Here is a 26,810-nt window from a genome sequence, read left to right on the forward strand (position 1 = left end):
CTCCACTTACCCTTTGCGTATATAGTTGGGTTTACCGAGCCTTCAAATTTTCGTGCAGTGCCAATCGCTTGCATCCAATGAAATCGTGTCCTACATATAGAGCTGTTGACGAAGGAAAACAGTAATGGCGACGCCCAGTACAGAAGCACGTTGTCGTTTATGTCACAGCGTTTTGCCCCCAAAAAATAGGTGCACGATCTTTGGGGAAACTTCTGGAGTTATATCAGTTGGTGGAAATCCTTGACTACGTGCCACATGTAAATGATGACCTGGGAAAATATGTGTGCTGCCTTTGGATTGTTTCCATATTGATCTGTCATTTATACTCCGCCTCGACATACACATGCTTTTGTCAACACGCCGATGGAGTGTGTATGTAACGGTCATTCTGATTGTTTAAAAAAAATTGGGAGAAGAGCAATAACTCGGTATATCCGCTAGGTGGCAGTGGAGGGAATTATGAAAACACAGCTATATCCGCCAAGGGTAAGTGGAGTGTATACGAAGCGAACACTTGGCTAGCGAAGGTGTAGAATTGCCTGCGCGGGCGACACATCCACTCCTGTGCAATTCTTGTATTAAATGTAGAATGGTACTCTGAGCTCATTAAATATTATACTGCTAACTGTTTGCCCTTAAGATCATGAGTTTACTATTGTTGAATTTGATACTTTAAAGCTTATGTTCTAATTACTATTGCTATAGTATTTTGCTCACTTACATTTCATTATATCAGCTCACTTTAGGTGTGCTAGCCTATATATTACTAGGTTGTAGGATGGGATGTGGCAGTGTCTTTGAGCAACACACTTCAGCCTTGTTGCTCTATTCCGCCTGCCTAGAGTGGCGTTTAATATGGTCTGGATAGGGTATTAGAGTGTCTGTGCTGGGCTGTTCAACTTGTATGGTACTATAAATGAGCCTTTAGAAATACAGAGCCAAAACAAACAGAACATCTGTAAAACCTCCAGCATTTTGACTAAAAAATATGCTGAGCTTACTATTGTGTGTATATACTTTAAAGCTCAACATTTACTTTCAAAAAGATATCCTAAACTCACTTTATGGATGTATACTATAAGCTCACTATTTACTTTCAGAAAGAGATCTTGAGCTCACTTTGTGGATGTATACTGTAAAGCTCACTTTCTACTTTCAAAACAAGAGACTGAGGTCACAGTTGTGTTTGTAAACTGTAAAGCTCACTATGTACTTTCAGAAGGAGATCCTGAGCTCACTGTTATGGGTGTAAACTGTAAAGCTCACTATTTAGTTTCAGAAAGATAGACTGAGCTCAATGTTGTGGGTATATACTGTAAAGCTCACTATCTACTTTCAGGACAAGAGACTGAGGTCACAGTTGTGTTTGTAAACAGGAAAGCTCAATTCCTACTCTTAAAACAAGAGACAGATTACTGTTGTGGATGTAAACTGTAAAGCTCACTATTTAGTTTCAGAAAGATAGACTGAGCTCAATGTTGTGGGTATTTACTGTTATGGGTGTAAACTGTAAAGCTCACTATGTACTTTCAGAAGGAGATCCGAAGCTCACTGTTATGGGTGTAAACTGTAAAGCTCACTATTTAGTTTCAGAAAGATAGACTGAGCTCAATGTTGTGGGTATTTACTGTTATGGGTGTAAACTGTAAAGCTCACTATGTACTTTCAGAATGAGATCCTGAGCTCACTAGTGCTGTCCATGCTGCAGCAGATGCTGAGTGATGATAAGGATGAGGAGGTGCGGGAGGCGGTGGTCAGGAGTCTCGGTCTACTCTTTGGCTTTATCTGTGATACTGACAAATTTTCTCAGGTATGCCATACATTCAACTATTTGATGTCAGGTACTACACAAATACAACTATTTGATGTCATATATGTCACACATACAACCATTTGATGTCAGGTATATCACACATACAACCATTTGATGTCAGGTACGTCACACATACAACCATTTGATGTCAGGTACGTCACACATACAACCATTTGATGTCAGGTACGTCACACATACAACCATTTGATGTCAGGTACTACACACATACAACCATTTGATGTCAGATATGTCACACATACAACCATTTGATGTCAGGTATGTCACACATACAACCATTTGATGTCATATATGTCACACATACAACCATTTGATGTCAGGTACTACACACATACAACCATTTGATGTCAGGTATGTCACACATACAACCATTTGATGTCATATATGTCACACATACAACCATTTGATGTCAGGTATGTCACACATACAACCATTTGATGTCAGGTACTACACACATACAACCATTTGATGTTAGGTATTTCACACATACAACCATTTGATGTCAGGTATGTCACACATACAACCATTTGATGTCATATATGTCACACATACAACCATTTGATGTCAGGTATGTCACACATACAACCATTTGATGTCAGGTACTACACACATACAACCATTTGATGTCAGATATGTCACACATACAACCATTTGATGTCAGGTATGTCACACATACAACCATTTGATGTCATATATGTCACACATACAACCATTTGATGTCAGGTATATCACACATACAACCATTTGATGTCAGGTACTACACACATACAACCATTTGATGTCAGATATGTCACACATACAACCATTTGATGTCAGGTATGTCACACATACAACCATTTGATGTCATATATGTCACACATACAACCATTTGATGTCAGGTATATCACACATACAACCATTTGATGTCAGGTACTACACACATACAACCATTTGATGTCAGATATGTCACACATACAACCATTTGATGTCAGGTATGTCACACATACAACCATTTGATGTCATATATGTCACACATACAACCATTTGATGTCAGGTATGTCACACATACAACCATTTGATGTCAGGTACTACACACATACAACCATTTGATGTCAGATATGTCACACATACAACCATTTGATGTCAGGTATGTCACACATACAACCATTTGATGTCATATATGTCACACATACAACCATTTGATGTCAGGTATGTCACACATACAACCATTTGATGTCAGGTACTACACACATACAACCATTTGATGTCAGATATGTCACACATACAACCATTTGATGTCAGGTATGTCACACATACAACCATTTGATGTCATATATGTCACACATACAACCATTTGATGTCAGGTATATCACACATACAACCATTTGATGTCAGGTACTACACACATACAACCATTTGATGTTAGGTATGTCACACATACAACCATTTGATGTCAGGTATGTCACACATACAACCATTTGATGTCATATATGTCACACATACAACCATTTGATGTCAGGTATGTCACACATACAACCATTTGATGTCAGGTACTACACACATACAACCATTTGATGTCAGATATGTCACACATACAACCATTTGATGTCAGGTATGTCACACATACAACCATTTGATGTCATATATGTCACACATACAACCATTTGATGTCAGGTATGTCACACATACAACCATTTGATGTCAGGTACTACACACATACAACCATTTGATGTCAGATATGTCACACATACAACCATTTGATGTCAGGTATGTCACACATACAACCATTTGATGTCATATATGTCACACATACAACCATTTGATGTCAGGTACTACACACATACAACCATTTGATGTCAGATATGTCACACATACAACCATTTGATGTCAGGTATGTCACACATACAACCATTTGATGTCATATATGTCACACATACAACCATTTGATGTCAGGTATGTCACACATACAACCATTTGATGTCATATATGTCACACATACAACCATTTGATGTCAGATATGTCACACATACAACCATTTGATGTCAGGTATGTCACACATACAACCATTTGATGTCATATATGTCACACATACAACCATTTGATGTCAGGTACTACACACATACAACCATTTGATGTCAGGTATGTCACACATACAACCATTTGATGTCATATATGTCACACATACAACCATTTGATGTCAGGTATTTCACACATACAACCATTTGATGTCATATATGTCACACATACAACCATTTGATGTCAGGTATGTCACACATACAACCATTTGATGTCAGGTATGTCACACATACAACCATTTGATGTCAGGTACGTCACACATACAACCATTTGATGTCAGGTACGTCACACATACAACCATTTGATGTCAGGTACGTCACACATACAACCATTTGATGTCAGATATGTCACACATACAACCATTTGATGTCAGGTATATCACACATACAACCATTTGATGTCATATATGTCACACATACAACCATTTGATGTCAGGTATGTCACACATACAACCATTTGATGTCAGGTACGTCACACATACAACCATTTGATGTCAGGTACGTCACACATACAACCATTTGATGTCAGGTACGTCACACATACAACCATTTGATGTCAGATATGTCACACATACAACCATTTGATGTCAGGTATATCACACATACAACCATTTGATGTCATATATGTCACACATACAACCATTTGATGTCATAAATGTCACACATACAACCATTTGATGTCAGGTATGTCACACATACAAACATTTGATGTCAGGTATATCATACATACAACCATTTGATGTCAGGTACATCACACAAACAACCATTTGATGTCATATATGTCACACATACAACCATTTGATGTCAGGTCTACAAACATACAACCATTTGATGTCATATATGTCACACATACAACCATTTGATGTCAGGTATATCACACATACAACCATTTGATGTCAAGTATATCATACATACAACCATTTGATGTCAGGTCTACAAACAAACGACCATTTGATGTCATATATGTCGCAAATACAGCTATTTGATGTCAGGTACGTCACACATACAACCATTTGATGTAAGGTACTACACACATACAACCATTTGATGTCAAGTATATCATACATACAACCATTTGATGTCAGGTCTACAAACATACAACCATTTGATGTCAAGTATAACATACATAAAACTATTTGATGTCAGGTATGTCAGACATACAATAATTTATTGTTAGGTACGTCAGACAAACAACCTTTGATGTCAGGTAAATCACACATGCAACCATTTGATGTCATGTATGTGACACATACAACCATTTGGTGTCAGGTTCTACACACATACAACCATTTGATGTTAGGTAAATCACACATACAACCATTTGATGTTAGGTAAGTCACACATACAACCATTTAATGTCAGATATGTCACACATACAACCATTTGATGTCAGGTACTACACACATACTACAATTTGATGTCAGGTAAATCACACATACAACCATTTAATGTCACATATGTCACACATACAACCATTTGATGTCAAGTACTACAAACATACAACCATTTGATGTTTGGTAAGTCAAACATACAACCATTTGATGTCAGGTACTACACACATACAACAATTTGATGTCAGGTAAATCACACATACAACCATTTAATGTCAGATATGTCACACATACAACCATTTGATGTTAGGTAAAGCACACATACAACCATTTGATGTCAGGTAAATCACACATGCAACCATTTGATGTCAGGTACTACACACATACAACCATTTGGTGTCAGGTACTACACACATACAACCATTTGATGTTTGGTAAGTCACACATACAACCATTTGATGTCAGGTACTACAAACATACAACAATTTGATGTCAGGTAAATCACACATACAACCATTTGATGTCGGGTACTACACACATACAACCATTTGATGTCAAGTACTACAAACATACAACCATTTGATGTTAGGTATGTCACACATACAACCATTCGATGTCATATATGTCACACATACAACTATTTGATGTCATATATGTCACACATACAACTATTTGATGTTAGGTATGTCACAGATACAACCATTCGATGTCATATATGTCACACATACAACTATTTGATGTTAGGTATGTCACAGATACAACCATTCGATGTCATATATGTCACACATACAACCCTTTGATGTCAGGTATGTGACACATACAATCATTTGATGTCAGGTATATCACACATACAACCATATAATGTCATATATGTCACACATACAACCGTTTGATGTCAGGTATGTGACACATACAACCATTTGATGTTAGGTATGTCACACATACAACCATTTAATGTCAGATATGTCACACGTACAACCATTTGATGTCAGGTACTACACACATACACCCATTTGATGTCAGGTATGTGACACATACAACCATTTGATGTCATATATGTCACACATACCACCATTTGATGTCAGGTATATCACACATACAACCATATAATGTCATATATGTCACACATACAACTATTTGATGTTAGGTATGTCACAGATACAACCATTCGATGTCATATATGTCACACATACAACTATTTGATGTTAGGTATGTCACAGATACAACCATTCGATGTCATATATGTCACACATACAACTATTTGATGTTAGGTATGTCACAGATACAACCATTCGATGTCATATATGTCACACATACAACTATTTGATGTCAGATATGTCACACATACAACTTTTTGATGTCAGATATGTCACACATACAACTATTTGATGTTAGGTATGTCACACATACAACCATTCGATGTCATATATGTCACACATACAACCCTTTGATGTCAGGTATATCACACATACAACCATTTGATTTTAGGTAAGTCACATATACAACCATTTGATGTCAGCTATGTGACACATACAACCATTTGATGTTAGGTATGTCACACATACAACCATTCGATGTCATATATGTCACACATACAACTATTTGATGTTAGGTATGTCACAGATACAACCATTCGATGTCATATATGTCACACATACAACTATTTGATGTTAGGTATGTCACAGATACAACCATTCGATGTCATATATGTCACACATACAACCAGTTGATGTCAGGTACTACACAAATACAACTATTTGATGTCAGGTATGTGACACATACAATCATTTGATGTCAGGTATATCACACATACAACCATTTGATGTTAGGTAAGTCACATATCCAACCATTTGATGTCAGGTATGTGACACATGCAGCCATTTGATGTCAGGTACTACGCACATTCAACCATTTGATGTCAGGTAGGTGACACATACAACCATTTGATGTCATATATGTCACACATATTTGATGTCAGGTAAATCACACATACAACCATTTGATGTCAAGTATATCATACATACAACCATTTGATGTCAGGTCCTACAAACATACAACCATTTGATGTCATATATGTCACACATACAACTATTTGATGTCATATATGTCACACATATTTGATGTCAGGTAAATCACACATACAACCATTTGATGTCAGGAATGTGACACATACAACCATTTGATGTTAGGTAAATCACACATACAACCATTTGATGTCAACCATTTGATGTCAAGTATATCATACATACAACCATTTGATGTCAGGTCCTACAAACATACAACCATTTGATGTTTGGTAAGTCACACATCCAACCATTTGATGTCAGGTACTACACAAATACAACTATTTGATGTCAGGAATGTCACACATACAACTATTTGATGTTAGGTATGTCACACATACAACCATTCGATGTCATATATGTCACACATACAACCAGTTGATGTCAGGTACTACACAAATACAACTATTTGATGTAGGTACGTCACACATACAACCATTTGATGTAAGGTACTACACACATACAACCATTTGGTGTCAGGTACTACACACATACAACCATTAGGTGTTTGGTAAGTCACACATACAACCATTTGATGTCACATATGTCACACATACAACCAGTTGATGTCAGGTACTACACAAATACAACTATTTGATGTAGGTACGTCACACATACAACCATTTGATGTCAGGTATGTCACACATACAACCATTTGATGTTAGGTACGTCATACATACAACCATTTGATGTCATAAGAGTCTTGAATGGACTTGAATGGGATGTAAAAAATCCACTAGTTTAAAACCGGGTTACCAGAGTTTTAGCTTGGGTTAATGAAAGTTGCAGGCACAATAGCCCCAGGCTAGTGACTTGTTTATGATGGTTTAAGTAAGAGATATTTTTCTTTAATTCTGTCATCATAAAGGTAGCCAAAAACCTTCAAATCTGTCAATTCCTGAACACAGAGTCATTCATGTCACATTGATGATGCAAGAATTCTGATTAGTTCTTGCTATGCATGTTAAAACACGCTATTAAGCCCTATTCACAATATAACTTACTTTAAAATTCAAAGCTAACACCAAATGACTGTCTTTGTTGCAAAATAAATCTTCGTTATGTTAAATAGAATATGGGAAAATAATTATTGGAAAACTGATAGATATTTCTGAATATGATGCAGATGATGTTGTCAACTTGATCCATTTATTATGCAATTGTCTGCTAGCAGAAATTTATTTTGGGCTAGTGGATTGTTAGTGTCAACTTGACCTGGGCTTTTATCTGGAACAAAACATTGTACTCCCATGTCTATTAAAGCCAGCACATGTGTTTTCCAAGTTTTTTAAATCTTGCGTTGTTTTGTCTCCACAGGGGTTTGAGCTTTTGCAGACGGCCCTGAAAGACAACTCAGAGCGGGTGATCACCGCAGCCCAGCAGGTCTTCCTACCAGCATTCGCTGTTTGGGCACAGGAACTTGACAAGTTGGAACACAATCTGATAAATACCATCCTTAAGGACCTGGAAGAACTAGTTAAGGCAATTCCATATATCTCTGCTTCTCACCCTGGCTCACCGGCGCCACCTTGTGTCATCTACCTGAGTTAATGAGGGGTCATTAAGTCGATAGTAAAACGGAATTTAAGCATCAATTTTGTAAGAATTAATGCATTGTTTGGAAAATACTGTATCTGTTTAGGCTTACCAGTGGGAAGAAAAGCAGCGGAATTTATACATATGGACTTTTTTAGGGGGGGGGGATAATCAAATATACACATAGGTTTATCAATGGGACGAAATGTAGTGGGATGTGTACTTAGATTTGTGAATTGTTGAAAAAGTATTGTTACCTACCCATAGGCTTATTATTGGGAGGAAAATCAATTAGATTTGTATGTATGGCAAGAATCTTCATGATTAAAGGTCAAGATTGAAGGTTCATGTCAAAGGTTAAAGGTCAAGGTCAAATAGGCTATCTCACAGCTCACAGATACAGGTTGAACACTGGTTGCACCATCATTGTGAATTTGAGAATACCGTTCATGGTATGTTCAAAGCTCAAGATTGAAGGTTAGTGTCAAAGGTCAAGGTCAAGGAGGCAATATTGTCACAGCTCACAGATACAGGGTGAACACTGTTTGCACCATCATATTGAATTTGACGATACCGTTCATTGTTGGTCTCTGATACTAAACAAAACAATTGTCCACATTGGTGTAGAAGTCTGACCAGATGACACAGGGGGATGCTTTTCTAATTAATGTAGTGCTAGTGTGGTATATCTTTATTTAATTTTAATTTTTATCTAATTGTGCTTTAATGTTTATTAGTTGTATCCCAAAGAACAATGGAACTACTAGGTGGTAAATACGCAACGAAATCAAAGCATTGTGATATATGTGTGTGTAAATATGAATAGGCTGTTGACAAACACAGTCATCGAGATGCATTTCAGAAGTAATCTTACACTTATGTGATGTAGAGATCAGAAAAACAGTAATTCATGGTAAATTTTATGTCAGCAATATCTGTTTCGGAACATTCCTTAACTTAAGATTTTCCATAGGAAAGAGTTACTGAAATCAGGAAAATTTCCTTTATTTAAGATTTTTTCCTTAACTCCAGTAATGATATCCTATTGAAAAAATTGAGTTTAGCAATATCCTCAAGGTGAGGAATGTTTGTGAAATGGGATCAGGACACGTCGTTTTGATCTGACTGGATGTCTGTTCTGTACTTGGTAGAATATTGTAGAATAAGTAGATGTTGATACTTAGTCAAACTTGCTTCAGTATAGCTGTCATTTTCAGCAAAAGTGTGTGTAGCAGGGTACATAATTCCCAGCATTATGACAGCTCTTTCTCCCACCTCTACGTATGTAAGATAGACGTGTCCCATACGGAACAACCATGTGGGATACGGGAATCCTGAATGGTTGCACTCGGTGACATTTACTATCATGACATCACAATCAGCCGAAGGCGTTATATTATGATGTCACAATTAAAAGCCCATCAAAACATTGGTTTACTGACTGACAGTCTTGCCATCGTCAAGTAACACCACTCCAGGAACATAAGAGTTATCCATAAGCTTGCCCTGAAGGTCTTATATATATGGATCTATAAATTTGAGGTGTATCATCGGTGTACCATTCTTTTTTCTGTTCTTTCCAAATATTGGCCTTAGTTTCTGTATGTGTTATGTAGTTGTTTAGACATTTGCATTGCCCATTATGTGTTTTATCAAAATTTTGGTTAACCCTTTCACCACCGTAGACCATAATGGACTCATCCCCATAAATGCACGGTAGAGTCCATCAAAGCTACCTAGGGTTGAAAGGGTTTAGAGGTGGGAGACAAAGAGGCGATCAGTATGTAGGTATGTTGAGTACGGAAATTCTATCCTCATGTGCAGAATTTGGTGTCGGAACCTTCTAGAGATAGTAAAGGTGTGTTGTATTACGATAAATGACTACATATCCCTTGTGATGATGTCTACCTACAGTTGGCGACTCGACAGGTATAGTATATCGGTAGTAGCTACTGCCAGAAAATTGTGTGCTGTATAACCACACTCTATTGTTTTAGATCCCACACATCATTAACTAATTACGCTATCATAGACATACCAGGATACCCACAGATCAAATTCTAAGACGCAACTACTGAGATTTTGAGAAATTATTCAGCATTCTTTTCACTGTCATCGTACACAATATCTGAAATCTTATTTACACAGTCATCACAGATTCTCCGGTCCAACTCTGAGGACCTCCACTTTTCTACCTGCCAGTTCCATTGTTAAACTAGCATTGTGTTGGTTCCATATTTGACAGTTAAAAAGAAAACATATTTTGAGTCTTGACATTGAAATATTTCAGAAATATCTTTCTTGCAATATTATTGCTTATATTTTCGCAGTATTTGCTTATATTTTCGCAGTATTTTAATTTATTTTTATTCTCTGTAAGATAAATTAAATTGATGCAAAAAGAACATTCTATGAAAAATAAAGATGAAAGACATATCTGGTATGTTATGATAATGACTGGAGGAAATTTAATCTACGTGAAAAATGTTCTGATATCTTAATTACAAAAGTTTAAAGCCCAACAAAATTTAAAAAACGATACAATACACTGAGTGTCTGAAGAATATCATTATGTCAGGGATGTATCTGTCCATCACTTGTGTTCTGAAAATCAAAAACAAAAACAAATTGATAATGACAACGTTAATTGTACTTATGATAAAGGAGCACCAAATGAAGGGGAAAACAATGTAATCCCCGTTTGAATCATGTTTACTCATTCACCCCTACATATCTAAACTGGACTTGCCCAGTCTTTGATTTGATAAGGTTCAAGTGTGACTGTAGGGGTGAATGGGCGAAAACCAGAACATGTTTAAACCTGTACCTGTCAGATTTGATCCCAACCAATGCTGCATTGATAATACATTGATTACTGTATACATGTATTAACTATGTTAATTCTATCTTTTCTGCTGCCAGTGTTTTTTCAGTTTCCATGGTGACAAATTTCTGTGTTGCAGACCCGTTTTCCAAACCGCTGCTTCCAACATTTGACTCTGAAATATTTTCTTTCAAGAATCATACCTTTTTATTGATAGATGCTATCCAAAACTTTTAAACATTTAAAAACAAGTAGACGTCACTGTCTCATGAAAAAATATCATTGGTTGTTGTGAAATATTGTCGGTAAAGAAAATTTATTTCAAATGTATTTTCCCATTACATATTTCTTTGAAAAATTAGATTTGAAGGAAATTCCTGTCTATTTGATTATTAAAAACAAGACTTTAGGATGAGTTTATATATATATTTTTAAACCTTCTATAATTGGTAACTGTGATGGTCTGTCATAAAAAGGTATGGTTCCTGTGGTGACGGGAATAGTCTTCTCCTATTGAGCCTAACTCAGTGTGGTTGAGAGTTCATTTCATAGCCTTTTTTAATATGAAGTGTTCGTACCGGTATGTCACCATAAAGAAAAATAACTTGGATTTTTTTTCTGTATTTTTTTCTGTATTGAAATAGTTTGTGTGATCATAATTAAAACTATTTTTGAAGGTCCATTTTAAATCTTAGAAATTAGTGTCCAAGTTTGGTGTGATATCAGTAGCACTTTAATCTCAACTTTAGATATTAGATAAACACTAAAATAATAGTTTTAAAATCAAAATTAAGAAGTAATATACACATGTATGTCATCTTTCATGTTTATAATGCTTAATCAGGCGATGCTTTTTTAATGAATGATTGATTTGGAGAAAATTACTTGATTTTGAAAAACTGATTATTCTGAAATATTAAAGTGGGGCTTTAGTAAACTTCTGTCAGGCTGTCCTTTGTAAAGAATCATCGATTGGGAGAAAATGATTGAATTTTGAATTTTTGATCAAAATAGTTCTGAAGTATTTGAGTGGGTCTTTTTCTAAACCTCTGTACAATCTTTCTTCATAATAGTTTTACAGTATGTATTATTCATATAACATATTATTCATTATAATATAATTGTGTATCAGTTTGAAGATACTAATATAATGAGTGTTTCTTTTGTATCATCAAACAATCAATAATTCTCCTACGGTAGTATCTACAGTATATCTGTGTGTGTAACATTCTATATTGATACCTCAGTAGATAATCCTATAAAGTGTTCCCTAATCAAAGCATTTAACATTTCTGCTTCAATCCTCTCAGTTATTTTCATATACTCAGACAATATTGCTAAAAATATATAGAGTTTCGTAAGCTGTAGATATTCTATAGCTTTGCTTATACAAATGTAACATATTTTTTTCTGTTTTTTTTTTTTGCTGAAAATCAAGCTTCTTTGCAAATTTTCATTTATCTTTTAACTTTTTATAAAAAAGCTAGCACCAGAGCGTAACATTGTTTACATATGTAGAATTTTTATCGTATTGCACTTCGAGTACCTGGTAGCTTTATATTTTTATGTAGATCACATTTTTATTTTAGTTCTTTTGCACACTTCAGATTTTTGTATTTGGCGAAACCTTGTCACCCTTGAATTTACTCTACTGTCTATTGACTTGGACAGTACCATTCATTTTGTGAGGGTTGGTAGTGGTTGATGTTATTCACATAGAACAGTAATTGATATCATTGTCGTTTACATGTAATAGTTGTTGTTGATATTGTTGTTCACAGAAGTACTCACAAGCTTAATGTGTGAATTTGAAAAAAATATTTGTTAATAGTTTACACTGTTAGATATAAATAGAATTACATGTGCATGAATATTACGAAAAAAAATCAATTTTAAGTCTCGTTATACTAACTCATAAAAAATCAAATATTAAAGTTGTTTATTTTTTTATCATGAATACTAAACTGTATATTGATTCAATTGTTAATACAGTTAATACAGTACCCTCTTTATAACGCCTTTGCATTCTCCTTATAATGCCTCTGTAATACAAACAGTGAAGTCTTTATAAGGAGATTAAACAAGGGTATGTTTAGGAGAGGTACTTGACTGTATAAATCTGAGATAAAGCCTGCCCTAACACCATCTGTTACTTTTATTTTGATAGTGTGCTCTAGCAGCTCAGAAGGCATCTAACAGTGTGACGATTCCCCTAAACGAGGGGCGCTTCCTCCTCCTCATGATGGCACTTCAGGAACTCGTCCCCTTCCTTTTCCTTTCCATGGTCAAATCTGCCCCATTTGTTAGTCACCTGAGTGAGATGTTAGGTACCGTGGAACCAGTCGATGGTAAGTCAATATCTGTCAATTATCTATTGTTTTGACTATTCCTGTTTATTTGACAATGATCAAAGTCTTGTTAAAATGTTAAGGTAAATTTTGTATCCAGTTTACATGTATATTACTAGGAAAACCATCCTCCATGGGTTACGCTCACTTTCGTTCTCTGCACCCCTTGATTATATCATAGCAAAGTTGGAGGCTCGTTGTGCGCCATCTTGTGGATGAGACGAGAAGACTATAGTTTGATCATTTCATGAACATCAAAAGAATCTCTCAGTCACGGTAAAATTGAACTCCAGGCTTTGAAGTCGGGTGTCGCTCCTCTTTAATCTTCAAAGGACATGTATCTGCCTAGCGATTGGTCAGGTTTTCTTTACCTGAGACCAATCAAATAGCTAGCCACCTACCTTCAATATTGCTATGACATATTCTAGGGGTGCAGACAGCGTAAGTTTGCAGGAAACACACAAGCTCTTTCCTGTTTCAATGAAAACACTGCAATAACACTTACATTAATGTCATGTATATACTAGACACATGCAATAAATCAAATGAAAGTTATCTACATGAACTGTATGTATACTGTTTACTGACCAGGCAGAACATTTATCTTTGTCTGTTATTACTGGTCACACATATGTCATGAAAAATGAATTTGTGGATTAAAAAAAATGATATAAATGATGTCACTGTATGTTATCTCTTGTTTTGTTTTTTTAATTATCCAGCTTCCCGGTTTCCTAAACCAAGTTCACCGTTGTCAGATCTGAAAACTGTAGTGGGAGGCGGAAAGGAGTTGTCTGCCCTTATGAGTCTCTACGAAAAACACATATCTCAGGAATGGTTTGAACCATGGGACAACTTTAATTGGGTTGTAAATAATTTGTAAGTAGGATTTTATTTATTAGATGGATTTTCCTTTAATTAGAACATATCTTTTAATTTGTAAGTAGGAATTTGTTATTAGCCTTTTTAAAAGTTTTTTACATTTTTAGTTATGACAGAAATGACTTACCTGTACTCTGAGTCTAATAACAATAGTTAGTTGTGACATATGACCTATCTGTGTTCCAGAATCCCGCGTTTGATTGAGATCTCCATGGGAGCTGGACTCTCATCCCCCCGTATCACCACATGTCAGTGTAAATGCTTCTTCAAGATTTGTCGGACATTCGGCAAAACATTCATGGAGAAGAAGGTAAACTTGTTCTCAGGTTTAATTCACAATTAAAAGTTATAATAATTCATAAATGATAAAAACGATTTTTTTTTCATGTACCACAATTCTGAATGTGAATGAAAATGTGTGGCTTTTTTCCAAATTTTTCCATGAACAAAATGCATATAAGTAAAAGAAAATTTTCTGACAACAGTAATAAAAGTGATATTTTCTGTTGAAGATTCGACCAAAATTCATAGAACTGATGATACTAACAGATGAACATGTGGGTAAGTAGACTCACCTAAGGTCTTGTAACATGTGGGTAAGAAGACTCACCTAAGGTCTTGTAACATGTGGGTAAGTAGACTCACCTAAGGTCTTGTAACATGTGGGTAAGTAGACTCACCTAAGGTCTTGTAACATGTGGGTAAGTAGACTCACCTAAGGTCTTGTAACATGTGGGTAAGTAGACTCACCTAAGGTCTTGTAACATGTGGGTAAGTAGACTCACCTAAGGTCTTGTAACATGTGGGTAAGTAGACTCACCTAAGGTCTTGTAACATGTGGGTAAGTAGACTCACCTAAGGTCTTGTAACATGTGGGTAAGTAGACTCACCTAAGGTCTTGTAACATGTGGGTAAGTAGACTCACCTAAGGTCTTGTAACATGTGGGTAAGTAGGCTCACCTAAGGTCTTGTAACATGTGGGTAAGTAGACTCACCTAAGGTCTTGTAACATGTGGGTAAGTAGGCTCACCTAAGGTCTTGTAACATGTGGGTAAGTAGACTCACCTAAGGTCTTGTAACATGTGGGTAAGTCGACTCACCTAAGGCCTTGTAACATGTGGGTAAGAAGACTCACCTAAGGCCTTGTAACATGTGGGTAAGTCGACTCACCTAAGGCCGTGTAACATGTGGGTAAGTAGACTCACCTAAGGTCTTGCAACATGTGGGTAAGTAGACTCACCTAAGGTCTTGTAACATGTGGGTAAGTCGACTCACCCAAGGTCTTATAACATGTGGGTAAGTCGACTCACCTAAGGCCTTGTAACATGTGGGTAAGTAGACTCACCCAAGGTCTTATAACATGTGGGTAAGTCGACTCACCTAAGGTCTTGTAACATGTGGATAAGTAGACTCGCCTAAGGCCTTGTAACATGTGGGTAAGTAGATTCACCTAAGGTCTTGTAACATGTGGTTAAGTAGACTCACGTAAGGCCTTGTAACATGTGGGTAAGTAGACTCCCCTAGGGCCTTGTAACATGTGGGTAAGTAGACTCACCTAAGGTCTTGTAACATGTGGGTAAGTGGACTCACCTAAGGCCTTGTAACATGTGGGTAAGTAGACTCACCTAGGGCCTTGTAACATGTGGGTAAGTAGACTCACCTAAGGCCTTGTAACATGTGGGTAAGAAGACTCCCCTAAGGCCTTGTAACATGTGGGTAAGAAGACTCACCTAAGGCCTTGTAACATGTGGGTAAGAAGACTCCCCTAAGGCCTTGTAACATGTGGGTAAGTCGACTCACCTAAGGCCGTGTAACATGTGGGTAAGTAGACTCACCTAAGGTCTTGTAACATGTGGGTAAGTAGGCTCTCCTAAGGTCTTGTAACATGTGGGTAAGTCGACTCCCCTAAGGCCTTGTAACATGTGGGTAAGTAGACTCACCTAAGGCCTTGTAACATGTGGGTAAGTAGACTCACCCAAGGTCTTATAACATGTGGGTAAGTAGGCTCACCTAAGGTCTTGTAACATGTAGGTAAGTCGACTCACCTAAGGCCTTGTAACACGTGGGTAAGTAGGCTCACCTAAGGCCTTGTAACATGTGGGGAAGTAGACTCACCTAAGGTCTTGGAACATGTGGGTAAGTAGACTCTCCTAAGGTCTTGTAACATGTAGGTAAGTCGACTCACCTAAGGCCGTGTAACATGGGGGTAAGTAGACTCACCTAAGGCCTTGTAACTTGTGGGTAAGTAGACTCACCTAAGGCCTTGTAACACGTGGGTAAGTAGGCTCACCTAAGGACTTGTAACATGTGGGTAAGGAGACTCCCCTAAGGTCTTGTAACATGTGGGGAAGTAGACTCACCTAAGGCCTTGTAACATGTGGGTAAGTAGACTCACCTTAGGCCTTGTGCCTAAGGTTTGTGATCTCGTTGCCAGTGATCTCTTCAGAGGCCTGTGGTCTCATTTCCTATCGAAAACCATGTTTTTCATTTGAATACATTATTCCTGTTTCTGATCGGGGAAACAATTGCCATGAGACTATGATGTCACAAATGGAAGATGATGTCGCAAGGCATTGTCACTTTACGTCATAATTAGATTATTGACCAATGAAATAACGTCCAGGGGGTTACTCACTAATGGGTAAGCAATATAAGACACTTACCTGCCCAGGGTTGTCGGATAGGGAAATTCCATTAGAGTGGTTGTCAAATTTGATAAAACCGGTTTTACCAGATTTAAAAATCCTCAGGGTGGAATTTCCCTATCCTTCACACCTGGGCATGAAAGAGTATCCTTCTCTCCTTTTAACTACCAGAATAAGCTCAGAAACCATGAAAATGTGTTTGGACTGGCTACCATTTTCAAAAATATCAATTTTTCCCCTGGGTTTTTTAAACGAAAATGAATCAGAAGGCCAGATTTAGCATACCTCATAGTTGCAAATATAGTTTGCGCAGAAAAAATTATCTCATCTCTCTAATGTGTACAGTAAATATTTCGTAATAGGTTTCAATTTCATCACGACGCCAATTTTTGTATTGCGCATCAGAGTTTTCCAAATTCATTGTTGAGCCATTGTGACGTCACATCATTGTTGAGCCATTGTGATGTCACGTCATTGTTGAACCATTATGACGTCACGTCATTGTTGAGCCATTGTGATGTCACGTCATTGTTGAGGCATTGTGACGTCACGTCATTGTTTAGCCATTGCGACATCACATCACCTGAAATTGGGTGTAGGATCAGAAATTTCCCACACCCTTTTCTTACCCTGGACAGCTGTATCTCACACACACAGAAATGAGAGAAAACTGTTCACCAATTCCTAGCAAGTTTATTCAATGAGTTTGAAATAAGGAGAACTATAGGGGTTGTGGAAGAAATTATAGTTCATTCTAAATTCATTAGATATCGATTTCCAAAGATTAGAATAAAAAAAATCTGGATGAATTTGTACATATCACTGGTGTATGTAATTACATTGTATATATTTTGTAAAGGCATTGGCTAGGTTCGTAGTAGAGTTTTTTCTCCTGTTAATCTATTGTCTATTTGTTTAACAGAATACCAGGCATACGCCAATGCAAAACAGACGTCGGTGACGACATGTATTGTACCGGTTTATGCGGGAGGAGTCCTCAGCGCATTTAATTCGGTAAGAGACACAGACGTTAATATCTTATTATACATAGAGTATTGAAGTTATAAATCGAATTCAATAACTCCCATGTGTCATATGCTTAAGGATTTTTCAGTCTTAATAAAGCACTGGCAGGCAACAAAAATGCTAGCCTTCATTTAAGACATTATGACCTCAAACAATAACTTTGATGTGTTTCTGAGTCTAGTCAGTCTTGAAAATAACTTATTTATTTATAACTCATCCAAACCTGTTTCTTAAGAACACATGTTGATATCATTGTATTGAATCAGTATATTAATACATCAATTAACCTTGACCTTAAGGAGGAGGATCGCCAGCAGTTGTCCCAGTTCCTACAAGAGATGTTGACGATGGTGTCCGTGTACCAAGCTCCCCTCGACAGCATCAAGGCAGCCTTTACCGAAATCAGGTATGGTACCACCCCTTTTCTTAAACAACTTCTTTTCAAAAGGCCATGGATGATGATATTCGCCCCACCCCCACCCCCACCCCCACCACCACTTTAGGATAAGACAGGTCAGAGCCTTATTTTACCTATAGGATCCTCACCAAATGCATGCTGATTGGTCAATTCAGTCAACAAATTATTGGTTTGGTTAATATTCAGAATTCCCTCTTGTTAACTTTGGAAATGTGCATGAGATGAAGCATTGGTGGTGATTTTGAAACATTCATTATGGTGAGTCCCAGTAACCATGAGTTACTGCTTGGGCCTTTGTCCTTCATGTTGCCTTGTATCTCTTGTGATTCCAAGTAACCATAAGTTACTGCTGAGTTTTTTGTCCTTGCCTGTTTGAAGGTATTGTGTGAAGGACCTTGACCTTGTATTTCAGTGCGAATCCCTTTTACCTTAAGGAACTGCTGTGATTTTCTGTTCTTGACGTTTGATGTTATGTGACATTGACTTTGTGTTTCAGTGCGAACCCGAGTAACCATGAGTTACTGTTGACTGTGTTATGGGAGGGCGTGGTTCACACGTCGGCTCAGGTGCGGAGTACAGCGGCTCGTTTATTTGAGGTCAGTATCAGATATGTAGTTTTAATATCAGTAATATGAAAAGTTTTGTACTGTGATATTATTGGATTGTTCTTTTTTTTAAAGTTTGATGGAAAATACGAATAAAAAATGTAATTGAAATTAGAATGGTAAGCTTCTGTTTTTCCTGGTTGTTGAGTATGGTCCTTTCTGTTACAGCTCCTAGTCAAGGGAGTCAGTGAAAACCTTGTGTCCGCTCGAGTTTTCCCAGCCCTGGTCACCCTCGGCAACGACCCAGAAATGTAAGTTCAGAGTTAAGTGTTATTGGATAAAAATTAAAAAAACCACATCAGTGTTCAGATTGAAGGACTTTAAAACTTCTAAAATGACCTGTAACTCTGTTTAGATTTCACCAGCTTGTCAACCCTCTAAGACTAGTTATTTTCTTTGGTTTTGACTTTTTATGTTAAGATTTTTGACCTCTGACCTTTTAACGATAGTATAACCTCTTACCTTTAACCTTTGTATTTATAGCTCTGTGAGAACTTCAACCATTCCAGCTTTAGGTGCAATAATAGAAAATATCAACCAAAGGGAGGTAAGTCTGTAGTCTTAGTCTGGTGTTACACTTTTACTCCTTGTTACCATGGTGATATGTGTAAGGTTTTGGATTATAAAACTTCCTGCAATGAAAGTGTCAAGACACGGAGACCATCTATGACCATATCAGGTTTTGTGTCTCTGATGAGCGGACTAAGTAGGTGTTGTCGTGGGATGCTTACTGACATTCTCTATGGTCTGCCGACAAGATTAAATCTTTATCTAGTACACATGACTTACTTGTAAAGACAAATAATTTATGCATAACTAAATTGGAAGCTGGCAGGTAATAATGTTAGTAGCTGTTGACTTGTCACCAGTAACATTCTAGATTGAATCGCGCTACAGTGCTCCAGCCTGTCTGACCAGTTACACTTAGAGGTGCTGTGGTTGGTCTGAGAGTTTTAACATTTCTTGTTACACTAGGGAGTGATTGGTTCCATCTGAATGTCTACCTGACTGTCGGGGTCAAACTCTCTTCATACTGTTGATCTGTTTATTATGGATAGCTTGTTAGTGCTTTGATATTTCTGACAGATCATAAATTAAATCGGAAATAAAGAGTTTCTCCAATAAAGTTTTGTTTCACAATAATTCTGTATTCTGTATTTGTCTTAATAAGGATGCAGGTAAATTATGTGTGGGTTTTGGGTGCCTTTATAGCCTAAAATATCCATTTAAAATTAATCTTTAGTTTCTCTGCCCATTTATTTTTGAAAAAAGTAATGTGGCAGGCAAGCATTTCCATTTTTTTTCTTTTTTCTTAAAAAATAATCATGCAGGTATCTTTATGACTCTGCCATAAAATTGGGGGGCATATAGTGCTACCCATGTCCGTCCCGATTCAATGTAAACACTTCATTCTTTGACAGTTTTTGGACAAACTTTATATAAAAGTCAAGTATGATTATACTTCAGACATCTTTGTATTTCAGGGATCCAAGGTCAAGGCCAAGGTCATGGTCAAGGTCATGGTCAAGGTCATACTTGCTATATATAGAAACTCGTTCCGTCCCGTCCCGTCCCGATTCAATGTAAACACTTAACAACTTCATTCTTTCATGGATTTTGGTCAAATTTTATACAAAGGTCAAGTATGAGTATACTTCGGACATCGTTGTAGTTCAGGGACAAGGTCAAGGCCAAGGTCACACTTGCTATATATAGAAAATCATCAACTGATTCAATTTAAACACTTAGCAACTTTATTCTTTCATGGATTTTGGTCAAACTTTATGCAAAGGTCAAGTATCAGAATACTTCGGACATTGTTGTGTTTCAGGGTTACGAGGTCAAGGCCAAGGTCACTGTTGCTATATATAGAAAATAATCTACTGTTTCAATTTAAACACTTAGCAACTTCATTCCATATGTTATTGAGATGGTAATAACATACAGAAAAAAACCATATGAATATTAAAATCAACTTCAAGTGTAGTACCTTGTGTGTGTGCATGTTTCAGGGTATCAAGATCAAAGTGGTTGTAACTTTTTATAGAACACTGAAACTAATTTCACATGGCAGCGGAAGCATTTATGTCTCACAGACATTTTCTAGTTTTAAATTTATTTCTAATCCAGTTTGATTACATACCTTGTGTTCTGACTATTTTCCCAATGTGGCAAAGAAATATAGTTTTATATCCCACTCGCAAGTTGCATTCCCCATAAGTAAATTTAAAGCAGTATGTAACTTTTGAAAAATTGTGTCGGTCTTTCACCAGATAATTTCTTCCAGTTACTGAAGTGTTAAAAGTGTCGTTTTGGTGAAGGAAGTTGCCTGACAACAAAGCTAACAACTTCAGTTATTTTTTTACAAAATTAAAAAAACGATTTGTACAAAAATATATACAACCTAACATTTTATATAAGATTGATATTTAATTGCTAGATGATATCATGTTAGATATGACTATATTAAATATAATATTACTAGGTTTGTTGTAAATGTGACATGATTTGATGTAAATGTGACATGATTTGATGTGACATGACTTGATGTAAATGGGTATAGTATAGATTTGACACATCATGCTGAACTAGATTTGAAAGCTGATCATTTTTGAAGGACAGATGACTAGATTTGATGAAAACGTATCTAGGTTTTATGTAAATGTAATGATTAGTGAAACTGTGACTGAGTTTAAGTGAATAGTTATGATGGTATTTAACTGTAATCTCTTTACAGATGTTAGATCGTGTGTACATGCAGTTTCTGACCTTCATGGATGACCCTGCATATAAGGATGAACACAACATACAGACAGAGTTGATCCGAACACTAGCCCGCGTCGGACCGAACGCAGAGCCACGTTTTAGAGATGAATGTAAGTACTGCTTTATTTACACAGTTTACTGTATCTATCTTAGTGACAAGCATCAGAATGAAGCTGATTCTGATACAGTTAACTGTATCTATCCTACTTTGACAAACATTACAATGAAGCTGATTCTGATACAGTTTACTGTATCTAACCTAGTGACAAGCATCAGAATGAAGCTGATTTTGATACAGTTTACTGTATCTAACCTAGTGACAAGCATCAAAATGAAGCTGATGCTAATACAATTAACTGTATCTAACCTAATGACAAGCATTAGAATGAAGCTGATGCTAATACAGTTTACTGTATCTCACCTAGTGACAAGCATCAAAATGAAGCTGATGCTTAATACAGTTTACTGTATCTAACCTAATGACAAGCATTAGAATGAAGCTGATGCTAATACAGTTTACTATATCATAATGACAAACAAAGCTGATTCAATCCTTGAATATTCATCACTGTAATGCCATTCAAGTTTTCAGGTTTAATTTTATAGTCAAATCATTAACTAACTTTAATTAACACAGAGAAAATCATATGTTCTTTTTCTATGAAAATAAGTTAATGTTTGGATAGATACAGCGAACAATTTGTCTGAGATTCCAATAGTGAGCTAAAGTGATACTAGGGTTCACATAATACCCAACTTCAGTAAAATTCCAGTAGTACAAAAAATAAATAATGTCTTAATTTGCTTCTGTCTGACGATTTCCCAAATTTCTTTGATTGAGAGGCTTGAGACATGTACTCTCAGAGTTGACATGGTCAGAAGCTGATGACCATGTCAAACACTCCGGACAGTTTTCTGAAGTACAGGTCACAGTGTAGTTGTTGAATTATGACAAGTTGAATGAAGCAGGGTATGGTCTGTAAATCTTGTAGAGCATTTCCCTGATTATCCTACCGCCCTATCATCCAATTTGTCTTGTCTTTGTGTTTTACCCAATGGTATATTTCAGATAATGAAGCTCTAGATGTTAAAGTAAGATATCGAGTCACTTGATTATAGTATAAGATATTGAGTCGCTTAAAAATTGAGCCTATACACCTTATTGTGAGATATTGAGTTACTAGAAAGTAATGTGAGATATTGAGTCACTGGACATTAATGTGAGATATTTAGTCACTAGACATTAATGTGAGATATTGTGTCACTGGACATTAATGTGAGATATTGAGTCACTGGACTTTAATATGAGATATTGAGTCACTGGACATTAATGTGAGATATTTAGTCACTAGACAATAATGTGAGATATTGTGTCACTGGACATTAATGTGAGATATGTAGTCACTAGACATTAATGTGAGATATTGAGTCACTGGACATTAATATGAGATATTTAGTCACTAGACATTAATGTGAGATATTGTGTCACTGGACATTAATGTAAGATATTTAGTCACTAGACATTAATATGAGATATTGTGTCACTGGACATTAACGTGAGATATTGAGTCACTTGACATTAATGTGAGATATTGAGTCACTAGACATTAATGTGAAATATTGAGTCACTGGACATTATTTGAGTTATTTAGTCACTGGACATTAATGTGAGATAATTTAGTCACTGGACATTAATATGAGATATTGAGTCACTGGACATTAATGTGAAATATTGAGTCATTGGACATTAATGTGAGATATTGAGTTGCTGGACATTAATGTGAGATATTTAGTCACTGGACATTAATGGGAGATATTGTGTCACTGGACATTAATATGAGATATTGAGTCACTGGACATTAATATGAAATATTGAGTCACGGGACATTTATGTGAAATATTGAGTCATTGGACATTAATGTGAGATATTGAGTTGCTGGACATTAATGTGAGATATTTAGTCACTGGACATTAATATGAGATATTGAGTCACTGGACATTAATATGAGATATTGAGTCACGGGACATTAATATGAGATATTGAGTCACTGGACATTAATGTGAAATATTGAGTCACTGGACATTAATGTGTTATATTGTGTCACTGGACATAAATTTGAGTTATTTAGTCACTGGACATTAATGTGAGATATTTAGTCACTGGACATTAATATGAGATATTGAGTCACTGGACATTAATGTGAAATATTGAGTCACTGGACATTAATGTGTTATATTGTGTCACTGGACATAAATTTGAGTTATTTAGTCACTGGACATTAATGTGAGATATTTAGTCACTGGACATTAATATGAGATATTGAGTCACTGGACATTAATGTGAAATATTGAGTCACTGGACATTAATGTGTTATATTGTGTCACTGGACATAAATTTGAGTTATTTAGTCACTGGACATTAATGTGAGATATTTAGTCACTGGACATTAATATGAGATATTGAGTCACTGGACATTAATGTGAAATATTGAGTCACTGGACATTAATGTGTTATATTGTGTCACTGGACATAAATTTGAGTTATTTAGTCACTGGACATTAATGTGAGATATTTAGTCACTGGACATTAATATGAGATATTGAGTCACTGGACATTAATGTGAAATATTGAGTCACTGGACATTAATGTGTTATATTGTGTCACTGGACATAAATTTGAGTTATTTAGTCACTGGACATTAATGTGAGATATTTAGTCACTGGACATTAATATGAGATATTGAGTCACTGGACATTAATGTGAAATATTGAGTCACTGGACATTAATGTGTTATATTGTGTCACTGGACATAAATTTGAGTTATTTAGTCACTGGACATTAATGTGAGATATTTAGTCACTGGACATTAATATGAGATATTGAGTCACTGGACATTAATGTGAAATATTGAGTCACTGGACATTAATGTGTTATATTGTGTCACTGGACATAAATTTGAGTTATTTAGTCACTGGACATTAATGTGAGATATTTAGTCACTGGACATTAATATGAGATATTGAGTCACTGGACATTAATGTGAAATATTGAGTCACTGGACATTAATGTGTTATATTGTGTCACTGGACATAAATTTGAGTTATTTAGTCACTGGACATTAATGTGAGATATTTAGTCACTGGACATTAATATGAGATATTGAGTCACTGGACATTAATGTGAAATATTGAGTCACTGGACATTAATGTGTTATATTGTGTCACTGGACATAAATTTGAGTTATTTAGTCACTGGACATTAATGTGAGATATTTAGTCACTGGACATTAATATGAGATATTGAGTCACTGGACATTAATGTGAAATATTGAGTCACTGGACATTAATGTGTTATATTGTGTCACTGGACATAAATTTGAGTTATTTAGTCACTGGACATTAATGTGAGATATTTAGTCACTGGACATTAATATGAGATATTGAGTCACTGGACATTAATGTGAAATATTGAGTCACTGGACATTAATGTGTTATATTGTGTCACTGGACATAAATTTGAGTTATTTAGTCACTGGACATTAATGTGAGATATTTAGTCACTGGACATTAATATGAGATATTGAGTCACTGGACATTAATGTGAAATATTGAGTCACTGGACATTAATGTGTTATATTGTGTCACTGGACATAAATTTGAGTTATTTAGTCACTGGACATTAATGTGAGATATTTAGTCACTGGACATTAATATGAGATATTGAGTCACTGGACATTAATGTGAAATATTGAGTCACTGGACATTAATGTGAGATATTGAGTCACTGGACATGTAATTGGATCGATGAGATATTAGGCTTGCCATTTTGTTCGTTTAATGAGACATAAGACTTTAAGGTTGTTGTTTTTGGTATTGGTGAGATACAAGACTTTCCATGTATCTATTCAGGTTTACCTGTAGTCACCATTCACCACTACTCTGTGGTGTTGTTCATGGTTTATACGATGCTGACAGACTATTACAGTGACAATATCCTGATGTAAATGTCAGAGTATAGGTTTTTCTGTAGTGATGACTGTCTCCTCATATAAGCTGGGTGATGTTTTCAGCTTCAGCTGCTATTTTCAGATCCAGAGTAACAGGGGAACAGTTTCCCTCGGCGGTAAATGTAGGGAAGACAAATTTGTACTTTCCTGCTGAAATTAATGAGAATTTTGCACTTTCAGAATATATAATGTAGAATTTACTTATATAAGAAAAAAAAGTTGGCTGCCAATTGGATGATTTTTTTGTTTTGTATGGAAATTTTGAAAAAAAATGTTCATAATTGTTACAATATTAAAATTTCTTGATTTGATATTATATATATTGTACATATACTTGTACATGTATCTATCTATACAGATACATGTATGCTGGTACATGTATCTATCTATACAGATACATGTATACTGGTACATGTTCTAACTATACAGATACATGTATACTGGTACATGTTCTAACTATACAGATACATGTAT

At 36.0% G+C, this 26,810-nt stretch overlaps 1 protein-coding gene across 1 annotated transcript in view; it reads left to right on the forward strand.

Moving 5' to 3' along the window:
* The window catches only part of LOC110466810 (lisH domain and HEAT repeat-containing protein KIAA1468 homolog), a gene marked incomplete at its 3' end in the record, with an annotated part of 169,618 nt that overhangs the window by 12,069 nt on the left and 130,739 nt on the right, over positions 1-26,810 (forward strand). Inside the window, exons 13-25 of the mRNA XM_021523570.1 lie at positions 1,670-1,810; positions 8,597-8,755; positions 10,730-10,744; positions 13,807-13,987; positions 14,710-14,866; positions 15,056-15,179; positions 15,382-15,430; positions 18,437-18,528; positions 18,840-18,946; positions 19,455-19,554; positions 19,732-19,814; positions 20,047-20,110; positions 22,301-22,439. Of these exons, the coding sequence (XP_021379245.1) occupies positions 1,670-1,810; positions 8,597-8,755; positions 10,730-10,744; positions 13,807-13,987; positions 14,710-14,866; positions 15,056-15,179; positions 15,382-15,430; positions 18,437-18,528; positions 18,840-18,946; positions 19,455-19,554; positions 19,732-19,814; positions 20,047-20,110; positions 22,301-22,439 (1,411 nt within the window). The remainder of the gene's footprint in view (positions 1-1,669; positions 1,811-8,596; positions 8,756-10,729; positions 10,745-13,806; positions 13,988-14,709; positions 14,867-15,055; positions 15,180-15,381; positions 15,431-18,436; positions 18,529-18,839; positions 18,947-19,454; positions 19,555-19,731; positions 19,815-20,046; positions 20,111-22,300; positions 22,440-26,810) is intronic.

This window comes from Mizuhopecten yessoensis, unplaced genomic scaffold, assembly GCF_002113885.1.
Source record: "Mizuhopecten yessoensis strain PY_sf001 unplaced genomic scaffold, ASM211388v2 scaffold11145, whole genome shotgun sequence".
Taxonomy (NCBI): Eukaryota; Metazoa; Mollusca; class Bivalvia; order Pectinida; family Pectinidae; genus Mizuhopecten; species Mizuhopecten yessoensis.